Source organism: Pygoscelis adeliae, unplaced genomic scaffold, assembly GCF_000699105.1.
Source record: "Pygoscelis adeliae isolate BGI_AS28 unplaced genomic scaffold, ASM69910v1 Scaffold136, whole genome shotgun sequence".
Classification (NCBI taxonomy): Eukaryota; Metazoa; Chordata; class Aves; order Sphenisciformes; family Spheniscidae; genus Pygoscelis; species Pygoscelis adeliae.
Genome location: NW_008824901.1, coordinates 113,210 through 132,151, shown reverse-complemented (window position 1 = coordinate 132,151; position 18,942 = coordinate 113,210). Strand labels below are relative to the sequence as shown.

Sequence of the window (18,942 nt, the reverse complement as noted above, 5' to 3'; positions counted from 1 at the left end):
GAAGAGTTCTGCAGCTGTAGCTCTCCATCTAAAAGATGTATAACTTAATAGATATCATCAGTAGCCGAGGGAGGACTCAGAGTCAGAATTTGCCTGTAGCGTCAGTTTTTATTCCTTTGACATTTTTCTCATCTTGGGTCTGGTTTTAGTCTTGCTGCCATGGCAACATACAGTGAGGCTAAAAGGTATTCCAGAGAAAAGGTCTCTCCTCGCTGACAGGCAGCAGAAGGGAATAGAGGCCAGAGCTGCTGTTTGCAGCTGTGAATAGCAATGGAGGAATGAAAGGGGTTTTAAAAGTACTTTCTATATGCATGTATGCAGGCAAAACCATCGGTGCAAAAGTTCAGTGTAACAGAGCATCAACAGGTGAGTTGGATAAAATAACTTTTGATTTCAGATCGATACTAGCAGGATGACATGACACGTTAGCTTCACAGCAAGGAAATAGACTCCATGACCCAAGCTATTTTCCTATTCCTGTGTCTAAAATACTCTAATTGTCCCAAAATCATTGCTAACGATACTAACTTTTTAACACCATAGCAGTTGATTTTGATTGTATCCATGTTTTCCCCATGCACTTTTTTTTTCAGTAGGTGTTTATGAAAATTGGGCCACAGATACCCTGAGTTTGATGTGTCTTTTTGCATGTTCTCAGTGCTTGATTTCTGCATGTTGAGCTGGCTGTATTCACCATGGGCAGGAATAGAGCCTCTTCAAAATCCTGTAAATATTATGCTGCTTTTCCATCTGTCTTGCAAGGTGCTGCATACCCTCAGCCTCCGGGAGAACAAAGAGAGTTTGAGAGGTCTCCTTAGAATTAATGGTGTAGGTAAGAGAGGATAATCCAGGCCAGTTGCAGATGCGGGTTTGCCAGCCTCCCATGTACCCAGCTCCCATGCAAAGAGATAATTGGAGGATTTTGTCGCAGCAGTTAGGTCAGTTAAATACTAGAAGCACTTTTCTGCTAGCTATTCTGCTACACGTTGCAAGGAAAATATTCCTATCATGAATGCAGATCATTCCCGTGGAAGTGTGTTGTGGTCAATACGGGTTACTCCATTGCTCCCAAGGGAAATAATCCCTACCAGCAAAAGGATGCTTTTGTCCAAATAAATGTGTCTGTGGTAGGGTAACTGTCAGTAATCACAGCCAGGCAAACACCTTTTCTGCAAAAGCTTGTACAGAAGACAGCCTGAGAAAGGAAAGTATTGCAAACTCATTTAAAAAAACCCAAACACCTACCTTTAAAAAAAGGTCAGCATGTTTCCCGATGAAATATTACTCCACTCAATCATATTGCATAAACATGAGAGACTTTCCAAGATTAGTGAGGAGGAAATGCGCCAGCAAAACAATAGGACTAGATTTCGACAGATATCACTTTTGAGTGTAGAAGGACGCGGTCGTTAGTGCAAAGGAGCCCAGTGGCTGCTCACCGTGTGTGTGTCACAGGCTATCCAGGGAGCCCATGTCCTGTCCCTTCTTTTAGCCCAAGCCACGTTAACAGGGCTGTGGCAAACGTAGCCTAAAAGGGAGATTTACTTTTACTCCATGCTTCCTGTGCCCTAATGCCCTGGCAAAATCTGCATGGAGTAGTATACCAGTTCACTTCCCTCAGAGCTGCCAGCAAGTCAAGAAACTGTTATCCTTGTTTTCTTGAGTTTCCTCCCTTCCACAGACAAAAGCTAAACAGACATAATCCAGAAGACAGACTACATGATTTTTCTTCGTATGGAGTGCTGTGTTCAGTTTTAAAAGCTGTATGCCCCCCCAATGACATGAAAGAAAACTCTTCTGGTCTGAGAAGAGCATTTGCAATTATAATGCAGCTCACAATTCATATTAAAGATGACATAGCTTTGTAATAGACCACAGCAGTGAGTCTGATAATAAAAATCATGTTGCCTTATGGCACTGATGAAAGCTATAGTATTAAAGCTTTGCTTATGCGGTATCTCAGCTAGAATAGGCTGCAGTATGCATCTTTTTCTTCATTACTGCATACAAATGATGCTTAAATAAATATTATTGATATTAGTGTTTGTAATTCTAATGGAGATAGTTCTGGGCTCATTGAAATAGTGTCTGTTATGAACAGCAACAGAAGCAGCCCTAGAATGAAAAACAGGCAAGTTTTTAATTCAGATTATTCTTTCATAAATCTGAACAAGATTTGGATCATTACCTGTGACGCTTGGGTTGCCAAAGTAACCTTGACTAGCCAGCTGATGTTTGCATACCGCATGACACTATCACCATGGAGATCCTGTCCATGTGATTTTGCAGACATGATGCCGTCGCAGGCTTCTCAGATACATGACTGAGCAAGAGAGGAATTAATTATTGGTAAGGAATGCTCTTGCAGACAGCTCTTCTCTTGGTCAGAGAGCCTGCACAGAAGTAATTCAGAAGCTAAACTTCTCCTTATTGTTTTAGCTGTATAGAGAGGACTAGGGTAATAGGAGGAAGCTCGCTTGGCTTTTGTAAGGAAAATACATGGAAAGTTCATGCTCTGCCAAGATTGGAGGAGTGGTCAGAAAGTGCTTACCTGGGTGAAAACCACTTTTGAAGGATAATTTTTATTTACAGAATGTATGTTTGAGTAATTGAAGCCTACTGAACACTACTAGTATTCCTTTATCAAGTGAAACTTATCCTCTCCCCAATACCTGCTCTTCTCATTCACATGCAACCTAGTGATGTCAGGGAAATTACACCAGTGGAACAGGGAGTGAAATTTGGAACAGCGAGTGAAATTTGTTTGTATACACAGAATATTCCACATTCTCCTCAAAAAGTAGCTGTCATGCTGTGTGCTTTCCTCTCCAACATCTACTAAACCTCACAATAGCACTATGAAGTAGATTTTGGACCTGTTCTGCACAGCAATACCAAACCAAAGACGACGCTGAGTGTTAGAAAGATCCCATGAGATAATCTATATTTCTTTGTCTTTTCCAACCTCTTTCTGAACCAAGGCTTCTAATTTTAAGTTCTAGCACATGCCTGTATGTTTAGACAATTATCTAAATCCCTTCACTAGTTTCTGCATTTCTTGTATTTGGCCTTTACATTACTGCGATTTCTTTCTTTCCTGAACTTGAAAGTTCTTTTATTGACAGTACAATTAAAACAAACAAACAAACAAAACTTTTGAGAAAAGACATGATTCTGTTTCTGATGGTTAAGCAGGCTAAATGCGTGCTCCCTCCTTTCTCCCCGTATTCTTTGGAGAACAGAAGTAAGAGAGCCTCAGGATAAATGTATTTTGCTGTTGCAAAACGCTTTGTTCCACCTCTTTTACTTATACATGAAATTGGCTGTACAATGACAGATGGTTGAAAGGTGCAGTTACTATTTCTGTGTGCTACAGCTGTGATTAGCAGGCTTGGCTACGATCAGGTGGGGGTTCTGCTGACTGACAGAACATTCTTTGGGAAGAATGGCTGGAAAGCTGCCTGGCGGAAAAGGACCTGGGGGTGCTGGTCGACAGCCGGCTGAACATGAGCCGGCAGTGTGCCCAGGTGGCCAGGAAGGCCAATGGCATCCTGGCCTGTATCAGAAATAGTGTGGCCAGCAGGAGTAGGGAAGTGATCGTGCCCCTGTACTCGGCACTGGTGAGGCCGCACCTCGAATACTGTGTTCAGTTTTGGGCCCCTCACTACAAGAAGGTCGTTGAGGTGTTAGAGTGTGTCTAGAGATAAAAACTTGGAAAATTAGGAAATGGGAGATGTTTTTAACTGTATTCTTGAAAAAGCATATTCCTTGAAAAATTGATAAACTGCTGTAGTCCTCACAGTAAGTATGGGTTTGAACACATTTGAGAAGTAGAAAAATAAGGGGTGTCTCCTAAAGAAGAAAACTGCAGAAGCAAAAAGATGTTGGAAGGTTTAGATTGGATGTAAGGAAAAATTTCTTTACTGAAAGAGTAGTTAAACATTGGACCAGGCTGCCCAGTGAAGTGGTTGAGTCACCATCCCTGGAAGTATTTAAAAGACGGGTAGATGAGGTGCTTAGGGATATGGTTTAGTGGGCATGGTGGTGTTGGGTTGACGGTTGGACTTGATGATCTTAGAGGCCTTTTCCAACCTTTATGATTCTATGATTCTATGACATCATATACACACCCCTAAGAAGACACAGTCCCTGCTTCAAAAACTGTCCAAGAGCATCACATGGTATAAGCCAGTAAGTGAGGGAGCATGGGGTAACTGTTATATGACTACGGCTGCTACTCTTCAAATAATCAGCTGTATTCAGCCTCCCATATACACACCAAAAGAGACTTAGGAAGAGTTGGAGGGGTGTAGTGACATTGCCATTTTGGGGATTACTGTAAAGAATCGCTAAAGCACCAGCTTTGGAGTCCCACAAAGAAAGTCCAGTCTTTGTTGGACTCTCTCTTATGTGTAAATGCAGCACAGGAAAAATCGTGCAGGTGCTTAAAATAATACTGGGTAAAAGTGCTCATAGGAGGTGGTGTGGGCAGAAACGATGTGGGTTGATGGCCAGATGCAGGGAGTAAATGTTGCTACTTATGTCTTCACTTTTAGTCTGAAGAATCAGCTGAAGGATTAAGGAGGGAAGGGACATAGCTGGAAGAGTAAGACTTTGGGGTGATCTTTGCAGCGCAGGTTTCAGTGGATGAGGGGATTATTTCAGGGCTAGAGAGGAACCGTCTTGACATGCTGGAAGGCTTGGACTTTTTCAATGTGTAAACAGAGGACAAAAGGTGATTCTTTATTTTCACACATCATCTCAAACAGCAATATTGAACCTGAAGGTGTGGAACTAATGAGAGGGAAAAATTACAGTTGTAGATCATAAACTAAATTGATGCTCTGTTCCACTGTGCCCATCTGGAGGTGAGGGACATTCCCTTTATTTGGGTGCTGATCACTTTTTTGACAACACATGATGATACAGCGTTAGAACGATTGGTAGGTTTGACAGATTACACTGAGATAATTGAACTAATTTCACTTCTGGCTTGGATTAAATTTGTAACCTTGGCATAAGATTCTTTAGCCTTTCATACTATGGCCTAATTTACCAAAAAGGGGAATGAAGGATTCCTTTATTGTAAGCAGAAATCCTTTCATATACCTCAGGGAAACCCACTATCACCAGAGGGGCCCAAGAAAAGGAAGTCCACAGTCGTCTGCTGCCATCCAATAAACCTGCCTTAGCTGAGAGTGAAGGGGTAAAGAAGTCATCTGCAAAAATGAAACTGTAATCTGTAGATGGCAGTTTGTGCAACAAACTGCATTCTACGTTATGGAGCTAAAAGAACATCCATTCTTCTATTGCACCAGTGTCTTTCAATTCCATTTTTTTTTTCTGAAGTAAATGTATAACTTTGCTAAAAAAAAAAAGATAAAATTTGTGATATCATTGAGCTGAACAGCTTCACATGGGATGATGAAAGCATTATGTTTTGACATTCACACTAGGAATTTTTTCCATGGCATGTTGCCTTCATTGTTTCTCTCTACTAAACATCCATATTACTAACATGGGCCTAAAGCCCCCAGTGTGTTATACTGGCATAGCGAGCAGTTTAGTGTTCCAACTTAGCAGTCTCTCTTATTTTACTCCTGAGATTGGTTCCTTATAAGAGCCAAATACAGAAAAGGATCATTATGTTTAAAATAATATCCAAAGGCTTGAAAATAGCATCCGTTTCTTAGGCAGGCTGCATTTATCTTTCACACTGGTGCAACAGATAATTAGTAATACATTTTCCATTTAATTTTTCCTATATTTATAAAGCAGTAGACTGCTTTTGCTATATTCTAACAACAAAATGAAGTTCCAGAGACAACTGAATGTCAGCAAGCATTTATGAATACCTCAGCAGAGATTACTGTTGGCTCTTGATTTCAAACGCAGAACAGCCAACAAATTAGTTTGTAGTAAAACGGGTAAATACGTGGAGGCTTCACTATAGCAATGCAAAGTTGAAGCATAATTGTTTGTTTCAGGCATGTGTTATTTATAAAGGGTCAGGCTTACATCCAGGAAAACATCTCTATTCAGGAACTTTCCAAAGTAATCATGATCTCAGTTCAGTTTGCAAGCTTACTCTGTAATGGAGATCCAAGGTTAAATCATAAGATATCTTCTGTAAGGCACGGCACTCCTCACTTCAGTTGCAGTCTTCAGCAAATTGAAGGATCAGTGCCATGACTACCAGGACAGTAGAAGTGGAGGCCTGAAATGAATGACTTAAGATGAAAAGCCAGACAAGAAATCTGTCCCAGTTACTAATTTCACCTAGGGAAAATATAGTGCTAAAAACAAACAAGAAAAATCCAAAGAGAACATATGAAAAAAACTAGTACTGAGGCAGGTGTACAAGATGCATTTCAGGGAAAAAAGCCTTTTAGTCAATTTAAAATGGACTGTTTTTACACACTCCCATCAAAAACTATAGAAAACCAATGTAATCAGAAGCTAGCTGCAAATATCCAAATATAATGTCATAATCTGATAGCATATTAAGTTACTTGCTTTGTTTGGAATATACCTTGTTTTTCATCATTCTAGATTTGCAGAAATTATTTAAGTAAAAAAAAAATGCATTGTGGCTGCTATTTTTAATTTCAGTATGAAGATCTTTTTTCCGGTCTGAGTGGTTACACGTAATAACGTGCTTAATTTTATGCTTTTTTTACATATATGTCTCACATAGAAATGTACTGCAAATTAGTCAGGAGTGCTGACAGAGCACTTCATTAAATTTATATAAGTAATTTGTGGATATAATGCGATTCTTAAAAGAGCTGATTTCTTAGTTGCAGTATTAGTACTTTACTATTAGTACCCTGCTATTATTAGTACTTTACTATTTTAGAAATGCTAGTAAGAAACCAAAATAGTTTTGGTTTTTCTCTTTTTTTTTTTAATGCAAGCTTGTAGTTTATTTTAAATTAGAATTGCTATCAGCTCACTAATGACAGAACGGCTCCCATAAAATCATACCGTGTTCCCAGTGCATGTTGTATTCAGTAGAGGAAAATAACTTATGGCTGTTATTGTAGTGTATTCTCTTTTGCTTTCAGTGAAATAAAAACTTTGCAAATCATATGGTCCGCCACGAGGTATTAGCTAAAGAAACATGGAAATCTGTCTTTCTTTTAGAGATACTGTATCAACTTAGCGTATCATTGCTACAAGGAACAGGAGATCTTTTGTATTTATAACAACATGCTATTTCTCTTTAACAATCTCTAGAGCTAATGTGATACTACTAAATTAGTTGTTTTGTTAAATTGAGACTATATAGGCATCTCTGTGAACTACAGCCTAGTTGAAAACATTCCCTTTGCTGTAGTGACAACGTAATTTTTTTAGAAAAAGATACCATTTTAAAATTTCACAGAGAAACTTTAAAAATTACTTAATTTTTGTGTCATCTTTTTTTGGCTTATTTCAGTAATACGTAGCATCAAGACCTAAGTATCAGTAATTTCAAGGTACATAATCAGTCTTTCTAAAATAATATCAAATTCCCCAAATCCAATAGAATCAGCAACACTGAATGAATCATTTTAGCAACCTACTCCGTTGGAAAGATATCTTTAAAAAAACCCACAAAGTGAAGACCAGAATAATCTTTTTCCCCTCACAACGCACAGAAACAAACACTCACCCAAAACACACAAACAGAATACCCCAAAATACATACACCTGTCTGGTCTAAGCATCGTCCTGAGATGTGCTGAGATTTTCCTGTTGATTTCTTTATGTTGCTCTTGTATGAACTGGATAGGATTATAATATTCAATAATTTTAATTTTTTAATCAGTGAAGGAAGGTAGAACAGAATGTTGTATGCCATTACCCTGGGTGTGGCATCATTTCTGAATTTGCAAACAACTATTGGCACAGCCAGTTATTGTCGAAGTTCTCATTGGGAGGGACAAGTATTGAGGTTTCTCAATCCAGGTTTTAGAAGTCTGTTAGACCCACATGGAATTCCAGACTTATCCATCGTTAGAATTTCCAAAATCATGTTCTCTAGTGTATACCATTATCTGCATTGTCTTCGAAAGCCTGTAGTGCTCAGATGTTTGAAAGTAGAAAGACAAGGCAGGTATCTATCCCTTGAATCTAGAACCCAGTGTGCCTGGTCAGCTTGCTTTTTCCTTGCTTTTCTGTTTTAGTTTGTATGCAGAATTTTAAAAACACTAATTTTTTTGCAATACTTCGCTGTATAAAAATTGTTAGAGGGAGGCCTTGTTACAGCTTGTTTTTGAAGACAGAGAAAATCTAGTCTGGTAGGAGATGAAAGTATTAAACAGTATTCTGAAAATTACCATTGTTGATTAAGATGAGTGCCTCGGCTTGATTTTGAAAAGATTTGAGGCTGGAGAAGATGAGCCTATTCGAAGCAGAATAAGAAACTTTAAAGAGGACTCCATATCCAAAGTTCTTGATATTTTTGAGGGGTACCCCAAGAGAGACATATGGTGGTGTTGGAGTGGGTTCAGTACAGCTGTTGGACTTTACACTTCCAGAGAACACAGCTGTCGTGAAACCTCTTTTAGAACATCTCTGACTGGTAACATGAAGGCATTTCTGCCCTTACTCTCCTACCAAGGTCTACTGATAGTAATTGTTGCTCTTCTCCGTATGATACACAATACAGATGAACAGAAAGGGCTCTGATCCAAGAGGAGCTCCGAGATCCCAACCATAGCATCCCCGCAGGAAAGTATCTTGAATAGGCTTTTTCACAACAGGCCTTCTTTGCCAGCTTTATGATTTCTTTTATCCTGTGTTTGTATCGAGACTTCTGTGAAGAATTCTGTTGATAGCATTGGTAGCATAAGACCTCTTTAAATGTGCAAGAGTGTGTTAATAGATGAAAATTTTCTAAGAAATGTTAAAGCTGCTAAATTTTGCCTATAATGCTAACACAGTGCAACGGTTCTGTACGTTCCCAATTAAGCTCTATATATTTTATATCCTTTGCCTCTCTGCTTGGGTCCAGCAGAGTGGTATGAGGAAGAAGCCCGTAGAAGGCTCAGAAAATCTGCAGCACTTGGGGTGTTATGATGGAAAATGAGAATGTGAATATTTCTCACAGGGCATGGTAAGCATGACTTGTAAAGGACCTTGAGGTACATTGGTTTCGTCTTTCTAGACCATGTTTTTTTGTTTTACAGATGACCTCATTATTGCATAGGTAGTCTTAATTTCCAGATTCACTGTCATTGCTGAAAAACACTTGAATGAGGATGTATGATAACATATCCATGAGTCTACCATTTGTAGACCTGAAAGGGATAGAAGAAATATACTTGTTCAAAATTGTTTTTCCAATTATAAAAGCATATTCCCTAAAGCAAATGCAAATTGTTTCAAACTGGGTTAGAAAAGTCCTTTTCCTGTGTTTGTTATCATTTTCCACTAGACTGAACAGATAGGGGAAGGTGATTCCGCACTAGAGTATGCTTAAAAACAGTATGTCAAACTAAAATACGAATTAATGCAAGCGTGCTTAAGGGAAAAGGCAAACTTGGGATTCCTTTTATTTCTCCTTTGCTGTTAATCATTTTCCTCTACTGCTGCCCAGGAGGGCCTACGTTGGATTCATCAGGCAGTGCATGGCTGTGCAGCATTCTGGGTCTTTCTTGTTTTTCAGTAACTGGTTTGCCAGCTTCCCTTACATAAACAACATGGAAAGTGGAAGCGTTTTCCCATTGTCCACTAATGTGTAAAAATAGTTCTGATTCCAGTGCAGAGCTCTGTGATACGTATTGCGTCAATTTGGGGCCTCTCAAGGCTAAAATCTGTAGTTCAGCATTAGTTGAGACACAAACCCTCTAAGGGCTGAGCTGTACTGAAAGCAAACAAAGGCCAACAGAATTGGTGTCCTTTATTCCAATGGAAACTCTTTATATTAGTAAACACTCCTCTGCACTATTTCCAATCCAAGAGCCCTCTGCTGATGATACTGCACAAGAAGAAATTCAATTAACTCGTCCATATAAACAAAAGTACGTCAGATCCATTTACTTGGATTTGAGCTGACAAATGCAAATAGCAACCAATATAGAATAATTGGTGAAAAGTAATTTAGGGCCACAATTCTGTAAGAAGAGGGAAACCCTTTTGATCCTTGCTACTGGAAGGGATATTTATTTTGAATCAAACTTCAACCACTTCAGAGAACCTCCAGTAAATTCCAGAATTTCCACATGCCTCACTGTACGACCAGTTAAGCCTGGGTCTGATTTTAACCAAGTGCAGGGTGATTCACCATCTTCATTGGTAATGTGCAAACACTCAGGCTCAGACTTAGCATGAGCTCCATACCACACTCTGCAAAAGGCAGACTACACGCAGCACTTAAATGTTCACATGGAAAAGTAAATGCTTTTATATAGTCTGCATAGAACAAGCCTTAACCATACTTGCATAGCAAAGAGGGTTTTTAATGCGCTCTGCTCTCTATAGTGTAAGAGGGAACGGTTTTAATATTCAGGCACCTTGGGAAACAAGTAGTTGCAGTCTTGGTTGAATAAGTGGACTGTTAGCAGCCATAAACATAAAAACTACTCATTTATAAAATAGCTCATGGTCTCTTAATTCAGACGTAGCATACTGAATGGCATTGCGCTAGTACGGAATTTGACTAACTGGGTAGGTAAGTTGCAAATAACAGTAGAATATATAGATGTTGTATCAGCTCTTCAAGCTTTTCTTCAAATTTTTTATATATTTTAATAGCTCCATCTGGATCCCATAGCCACTATTATTGTTAGAAGTTTTATTGTTCCCTTTGCCTCTGCCTGATGTTTGCATTTGCAAGCTACTTACAAGTGTCCTGGAAACAACTCCTGAACCTTTCTCCAGAGTCTTAAATTTGATACTGTGCATGTGAAAAATGCAGAGAAAGCACATTTTCTCAAATTTGCCTTGCTAAATATGATATGGTACAAATTAAAATAAATGTTGCATGCCCTGCTTTCCACATGATGTGCTGGTAATAAATTTCAATGGACAGGCAAGTGTGTTTGCTGATTTCTCCAATTCTGTCACATCTGCGTTGGTTATTTATGCCGTGCTACAGACTCCTAAAAGCTTGATTTGGCTAATAAGAGTCACAAAAAAATAATACAGCTGCTGCTTCTTCAGACTCTCTGTTGGATATTCTTAAAGGAATATTGTCCATAGTGCAGAATAAGTGTTATAGGATAGTTAGGTATTGTTTATGCTGTAAGATAACTTCATAAATGTTATTGTGGTTTGTGGACTACATTTAGAGCTTGACATTCTACCCAGTGGGATTCATAAGACTGTGTTTTCCAAGCTGAATTTACAATTATGCCCTAAGTTAGAAAGTCATTGTGTTTTGCAGTGCAATTTTTCTTTTGTTCTAACAGATTTTTTTTTTTTTAAGTCCGGTATTTACTAATTGAGGGAACCACTTGGCAAAATTAAGGTTGTAATACTGAGTTCACTGCAGTCAGCTTTCAAAATAAAGCTGACAGATGGTAAAGACATTTTGTGCCCAGCATCCATTAAATTTAATTGGAAGTCAAAAGCTCTATTCTCTTAGTATCTTTAAAAAAATCATACCTCCTTCTGCATTAGACATTCAGTAACGATCTTAGGTGCCTGGTCCCCAAATTCAGGCTTTTAAATGTACCGTGGGACCCACCTGTTCCCAAGTCAGCATATTGTTTCAAACTTCTATGCCATTATTCTTAAAATATTCAATAAAACTATGTCACAGATGGTAGATCCAATTAACATAAAACTCTTTCTTGTCTCAACATATCCTGTTAGCCAGCAAAAAATAGCGTGATGAAGATACGAAACAGCCTTTACATGTACATTTTCAGTTCCTGAAGTTTCCCACAGTGAAAGTGAGGAAACTCTTGACATCTTCCAATTTTCAGTGATTTAATAGTGGTCTGCATGCTGCACTTTGAACATTCAGTGCCACACACACTGAGTTCAATTCATCAACACAGAGCTCTCATGAGTTCTGAAACTTCATACATCAAAATAAGCTCCTCTCCAGTGCACTAGTAAGAAGAGATTTTTGTTCCTTTCTCGCATGTGCTAATTGCAGCCAGCTGTTAAATGTCTAGTTTTAGTGGTATCTGTAGGACACTACTTATTTAAAATTTAAAAAAAAAGGTGGAAAAAAGAAGGAAAGAAATACTCGCTTCTGCAGTGAGAACCACAGTTTTGCGTTAATCACAGCCACTGCCTGGATATGGCATTCCCTCAATAGGAACGCAAAAGAAATTAACTGAAAAATATCACAGGTCAATTAGAAAAACATTTCATACTTTCAGTGAAAATAGGGTTCCTTGATAAATATTCTGCAAAGAGAAAATCTAATGAACAACCTGTAAGGATTAACTCCCTGAGCTTATATTTCTTTCTGCACCTCAACTAGCCGTTACTTTTGTACTACATTAACATTATGTATGTATTACGCTATTCAGAAACTGTCATCAAGACTCACATCCCATTTTTGCAAACACAATGCAAAAATCAGGCCTTACAAATTCACTAAAAAATGTTTAACTATTAATTTTGTTTTAAGCAGCTCTTTGAATGACCTTGCACATAGCATGCCTTAAATGTATTGCTGGTTTTGGAAGGAAGGAATTCAGGCTTCTTTTAGTGTGTGCCTGAAAATTATCAATAGGTTGGTTTTTCTTTCAGGTGAAGGAGGCCATGCAGAGAATCCATGACCGAGGAAATATAGGAAAACTAATTCTGGATGTGGAGAAAGCACCCACTCCCCTGGTGAGTGCAAAGCACTACATACGTGGTGTACAGTCGCTCAAGTTAAAGCATGGTAGTGACCTTTGGAAAAATGTCCCTTACGATTTTTTTTTATAACTACTTCTTCTAAATCCATAGTACCTAAATACGAACCAATGATCATAATTTATATTTTTAACCCAAAGTGAAATGCAGTTGCAATTCCTTGAGTCCTGGCAGTTAATTTTCTATACTGAATGGCTATCTGCTGCTCCAAAAACGTGTATGCAAATCTTAGATCAGGGTAAAACTGCCACATCTATTTCTGTCCCTGTGATGGAAAACAAAGACATTTCACGTAGTACAAAATTCCTGTATTGTATATATGTAAGTGAATTGAACAGAAAAAGACACAGCCAATATTACTTCAGTGTACAAACGTAGAAGTGCTTTCTGATTCCCATACAGAAGTCGGAGTGTACTTTTGGTAGGAATTTCTTTTACTTCTATTATAATATATGAAGTATAATATCAAAATACTTCCTTCTAGAAATGTTCTGAAGGAAGATAGTTATGATGGAGCTCTGGTCCACTGGATTTGGAGCACTTAATGTGGTACTGAAACATTACAGAGAGCAGTAGTAAATGAAAGTCAGGCTCCTGCCTAAACATTCACTGGTGATGTAGGAAAGAGCAGTAAAGAAGATAATGAAAAATTGACTTCAAATCAATACTGATGTATGAAGTTTTCCTTCAGACCTGAGATATCTCCTGTTTTGAAAGAACACAAAATAACCTGGAATTACAGTTAAGCTCTTACTTGCTCTAATTCTAAAATTGGCCTCAAATCTTATACAAAATCGCTGCAAGGAAAAAGGCGGTTTTGGGGACCTCACACATGGAAATTGGGCATTATTTTATAGCTGAATTGCATCTTAAAACTGTAAACAAGAATTCCTAACACAACATTAATACATTTATTCCATCTGTTCTCTTGATAATTGTATATTCACAATGCCCATTGGTTAGAAGGTGAGAACAAATATGATACATTTTCACAAACAGGTGTTAATTAGAAATATGGGTAACTTCAGAGCATTGCTTTTCTCTATTAAAATCAGGTTGTGTTTGAGCTTTTTATTTTTATTTTCAGCAGAGGCTAGTAATCAAACAGGGAAGGTATAATGTCACTGCATTTCTCTTTAAAAAGTAAATGGGTCCCTTGCTTAGTTGGTTTTGAAACAGTTAAAAACTAATATAAGAATCTTCTTGTGTCCTAAGAGAGGTAATGTTGGTGTATAAGAAAATTCAGTCATACTAATCTATGCTGTTAAACACTACCACCTGTCCAGTTAACCAGACTCTTGTGCCTCCAGAGACAAGTCAAACTGACAAGGTGAAGTACAGGAGGGTCTTGCACCATTACACAGCTTGTAATAAATATTATCATGTGAAAAACCACAATGTGCTCCTTAAATGCTATCCCGAACTACAAATTTCTGCAACTGCCTACTACCTATACAGGCATTTTCAATAAAAAATGGAAATGCAGTTTCTCCCCACGCCCCTGTATGATCCAAGATTTGCACTCGGTCATGGGTATATTCTGCCAGCATCTACATATCCACTGCTCTATAAAGTTTCATTGTTTTTTTATATAAAACAGTTACTCTCTGAGTTTTCATGACACTATGCCTCATGTGGGACCAGATCCCACCCATTAGCTGGTGTTAAAGAATAGTGTTACCTGTTTCTGGAAGAGCAGGTACAGAAGGAGTTGTAAACCAGAGGTCGCACACATTCTGTAAACCTCCTACACAGTCATATTTCCTATCTGAGAGCCTTAATATCAGTTTGCTACAAGTGCACAGATCAGAGTCTGCTTGTGCAACTGTCCTACGAAGCAGCTTTCTGTTATGTAATTCAGCTGTAAGCCGGGAGGGAACAGCTTACAAATTTAGCTGGAAGTGGTGTAGCGCCAACAAAAGGTTTGCACAGACAGAATGTTTATTTTCGTGTTGCAGCCATGCCTTCTTTCATTTTTAAAGTCGCTTTATCAAATGAATCAAACTGAAGTAGGAATGAATAAAACAATGTGAAAGGTGCTCTGATGTCCTTCATCTTTCATGCTACAGATGGCCAACGACAGCACAGAGACAAGTGAGGCCGGAGAAGAGGAAGAAGACCATGAGGGGGACAATGAGAATAAAGAGCGCATGCCATTCATCCAGTAACAGCCAGAGGTGGTAGAAGCAGAAAGATTGATGAAGTAGAAGGGAACAAGACTGGGAAATCTATTCTGTGCATCAGTGAACAAATGCTGTAGTACAGTGTGTGTTGTATTTGTCTGCAGTCAGCTGAGCTATGAGCTGTTGATCATTGTTGTTTTGAACTCAAGTGCCATTCTCATCCAGTGCAGTATTACGACATTCCTGTGTAATACCCAATTTCCCTGTAGGAGTCCCATGGATTTTTCTGTTCTGGTTTAAAAGCCTTATTAACTTACTGTGTAATTTTAGATGGGCATCTTTCTCATGCAAATTCCAACATTTTGCATAAAGTTATTTGGGGGGGTTTGGGCTTTTTTTGCAAGTTGGAAACAGTAACAAAAAAAAAATTCCCCACTTGCTGTCTGGAAGACTCTAGTAACTGGAGGGAGGATTTTAAGTTTGTGGTTTTTCAGTGTTAAAATATTTTTCCCTTTATGAACCACAGATAAAAGTTGCAAAAAAGATGAGTTTTCATTTTCCTCAGTCATGCTTTATCATTTTATAAGCAATCCTATCTTCATTTTCAAAAATACCTCATTTAGAATTGTGGAATCTGAAATTGTGCAAGAAATCATTAATTGAGAGACTTTGATTAGTATTGTATAATCACGTTAGTCATCAGCACCAGTAATTAAACACTTCAATCAGAGTGCCAACTATCATGCTTCCCTGTTGATCTGAGCTATCACCCCGTACGTTACAGGCAAAGAAAAAGGTCAGCGAGACACTCTTTTTAGACCCAGCACTTTAATTGCCTGTAGCAATTAGCATTGTTACTGACAGATCAACATCTTCTGCTAAGGACACATTGACTCATCTGTGTCCAAAATCCAAACCGATTTTAAATTTCATTTTTAAATCATATTGGTAAGGATCATTCATCAGTGTGTGGAAAGAAATTTGTTGAAGTTTACTGCTCTGAAATTGCTAATGTGTTGATCAACTATCAAGCTGGAGCTGAACTCCTACAGGAGTTAACCCTGTTAGAAATGAGTTTTAGGCCTTAATCCCATCAGAAATTATGCACAGGGATAACTTTATCTAGGTGAGTAGTCCTATCAAAAGCTCTGCTCCGTATGTACAGTTATGTTTGTAATTATTTGCAGGATCAAGTATTCAAAGACCAGCTAGGCTTAACTACCTCCCGCTAGTGGAAGCTTATCTAAACATGACAAAGGTAAATATTTTTTCCATGTCTTTCACCTATCCAAGCAGCAGCTACTCAGGTCCTCAACTGTCTTGTTAAAACAATTATTTTAAAATTACTGCAGTCACCTACAGTAGAAATGCTAAAGGAATGTCAGAGACCTTGTACAATGCCGTATATCTTTGAATTAATATGTTTTTTTTCAAAAGAAAGTATTTCCCCAGGCATGACTAGTTGTTCACCTAAATCTGCAAGTATGCTGTAGCGACAGAAGTTAAAAACTAATATAGAAAAGCAGAGAGGGAGGGCTTCTCAGGCTTTTCTCAATGTGAAAGGACTTGTGGGTCTGGATGACTTTTATGTGTGGTTTTAAAAGATTCTCTCTTGGTTTTTCTGTTTGTTTCATCTTGCTGCCCGAGTATTAATGTCCATCTCTTTACACTGTACTCATGAAGTTGCTGTTCTAATACCAGATAATTGTGCAGAATGTTCATTCTGAAGGAGTTTCCCTTGGGTTAAACAAATTCAAAAATAAGGAGAAGAAATAACTGTGGAGAAAAATGCCAAAAAAGCTTTTGAAATATTAATCAAACCAGAACTTCAGTTTTCTTTAGATGTTGATGCAGAACTTCACTATAGTTGATTTTCTTTTCAAGCTGGACTTGCCTACACTTCCAGTGCCATATCAGGCCCAAACAGGGACTTCATCCACAGAAAAAATATATGTTGAGTGAGAGTTTTCCATGTATTGGGCTTGCCAACTGGGCTTTTAAGAAAGGCCATTAAGTTTTCACGACTCATAAGCTGACAATGGTAGGAAACGCCCAATTTTGTTTTGCAGTTTGTGTAATGATGTTGTCCTGCAACAAACCTTAACATAACTAGGAATTTTGATTTGACGCCAAAGTGAGCAATATTGCTGGTGACCTTCGAGCTGGCAGTAAAGTGGCATTCTCAAGGCCTTAAATTAGTAGGGCAAGCAGAATAGCAAATCCGTTCTTCTGTTATAAATCGCAGTATGGTTGGCTCTACAGTTAAATTACCCTTCAAGACAAATAAAGATGGGTGATCTTGGTCATGGTCACAGACACCATAGGGACAACAATCAAATGAAGTAATTTTGGCTAGTTCTTTCTGGTTTTGTTAGCAAGGCAAAAATACTCTTCATGCTAATTCATACCAATTTTAGGGCCATTTTCTGATCAGCAGAATATCAGGTAATTGCAGTGAGTACAAAGGAATACTTCTGGATCTACCTAAGTGTAACACAGATGAGTATAAACTCTACTCTGTGTTTTACTGGTATTAATATGGCTTATATGAAGTTTACTACTGAAATAAATGGAAATTTTTCAGGTATCTGTTCTGGAAGCAGGATTTGTGCTAGCAGAATTTGGCCCACACGCCCTAAGTACCTTTTAGAATACCACAAACAGTAGTATCACGTCTGAAGTGGTAGAGGGCATGCTATACAAAATGATGATGCTGAGACTTGTTACTGACCAAGTCTTACTGTAATAGAAGTGAAGGTTTGTGCTTACTACTGACAGTGTTGTTTAAACAACTCTAAGACAATTGGATAGTTTCTTCAAGTGAAACAAATTATTTCTCAATTTGCCTTAAAGGAACTGTGAAAGCTTCTCTTTAACTTAAGCCTGATTGAAGTGAACTGAAACACTGTTTAATTGTATTTGTTGCTTTAGAGCTTTTGTTATATTGTGCCTACAAAGCAAATTATGTTTACATAAAAATATAAATAAAATACTGAGCATAGCATTATCCTTGGCTTACATGTTTTATTCTAATACTATGTCACATTAGGGAACTGACCCAGAATTGGCTAAGAGGAAAATTTGAGGTCTTGTCTTCCATTTTGGTCACTGAGGGATATACAAAGAATTTTTGTTTTTATTACAGAGAACATTGAGGTTATTAAAATGGCCGAGTGTGTTACTTTACAGAACATTAACAATTTAGATATAAAATGTTGAATGTTACAGTCTAAGAAATTCAAAACATTAGATAAGCACCGTTCATGAAGTATTCAGGGAAGTGTATTTTGATACAGATAGAAACTAGTTTCCAGAATTTTAGCACTCAGATTGTACCGGGAGATGGATTGACACACAAGTTATCCTCAGAAAGACAGTTCCTTTCAGAAATGAAGATACTCTAAGGGAATAATAGGATCCAAAACAGCCACCACCAAATTAGCTAACAGAAAGCAGGAGGACATGACTGAATCTAAAATCCCACTCTCCCTGGGTCTTGGTCTTAACTCAGGGCTACAAGGAGGCTTACACCTTTTCTTTCAAAGAACTGATTACAGTTACCAAACCTTACAGGTCATCTCAAGCCTGTACTTGAGTACATGGCTTTAAAGGTCTCCCTGCATGAAGGGAAGAAATAGTTCAATGAACTTCAGTTTAATATCTACACAAAGAGGAAGTGTTAGCTTTGGTTCATTCCAGTCATGCAGGACATGTTCTAAAGCCTGTAATGTCCCTGGAAAAAAATCTCACTTCAGTAGTTACTGCATCTGCTCCATAATTTAAAAGCTCGTATGAACGCTTGCTGATCGTGAAAAGGAGCAGAGTAAATTTCTGCCCTCTGTTTTCAAGTCTTAATAAGCAAATAATGATCAGTGCATCCCTAATCACAGGGTCAGAATAAGGCTGAAAGCAAACAGCCATAGCCTTTTGCAGACTCTCTGTGATTACTGATAAAGCTCTGCCTTTTACCAGCTTTCCCACTGGGCCATCTATACTTGACTGTCATACAATC

The 18,942-nt window shown here is 38.2% G+C and overlaps 1 protein-coding gene across 1 annotated transcript in view; it reads left to right on the top strand.

Annotated features, from left to right (window-relative positions):
• VAT1L (vesicle amine transport 1-like) overlaps window positions 1-17,937 on the top strand; it is an 80,221-nt gene extending 62,284 nt beyond the window's left edge. The window contains exons 9-10 of the mRNA XM_009324841.1: window positions 12,700-12,783; window positions 14,877-17,937. Of these exons, the coding sequence (XP_009323116.1) occupies window positions 12,700-12,783; window positions 14,877-14,975 (183 nt within the window). The 3' untranslated portion in view covers window positions 14,976-17,937. The remainder of the gene's footprint in view (window positions 1-12,699; window positions 12,784-14,876) is intronic.
• The last annotated feature ends 1,005 nt before the right edge of the window (window positions 17,938-18,942 follow it).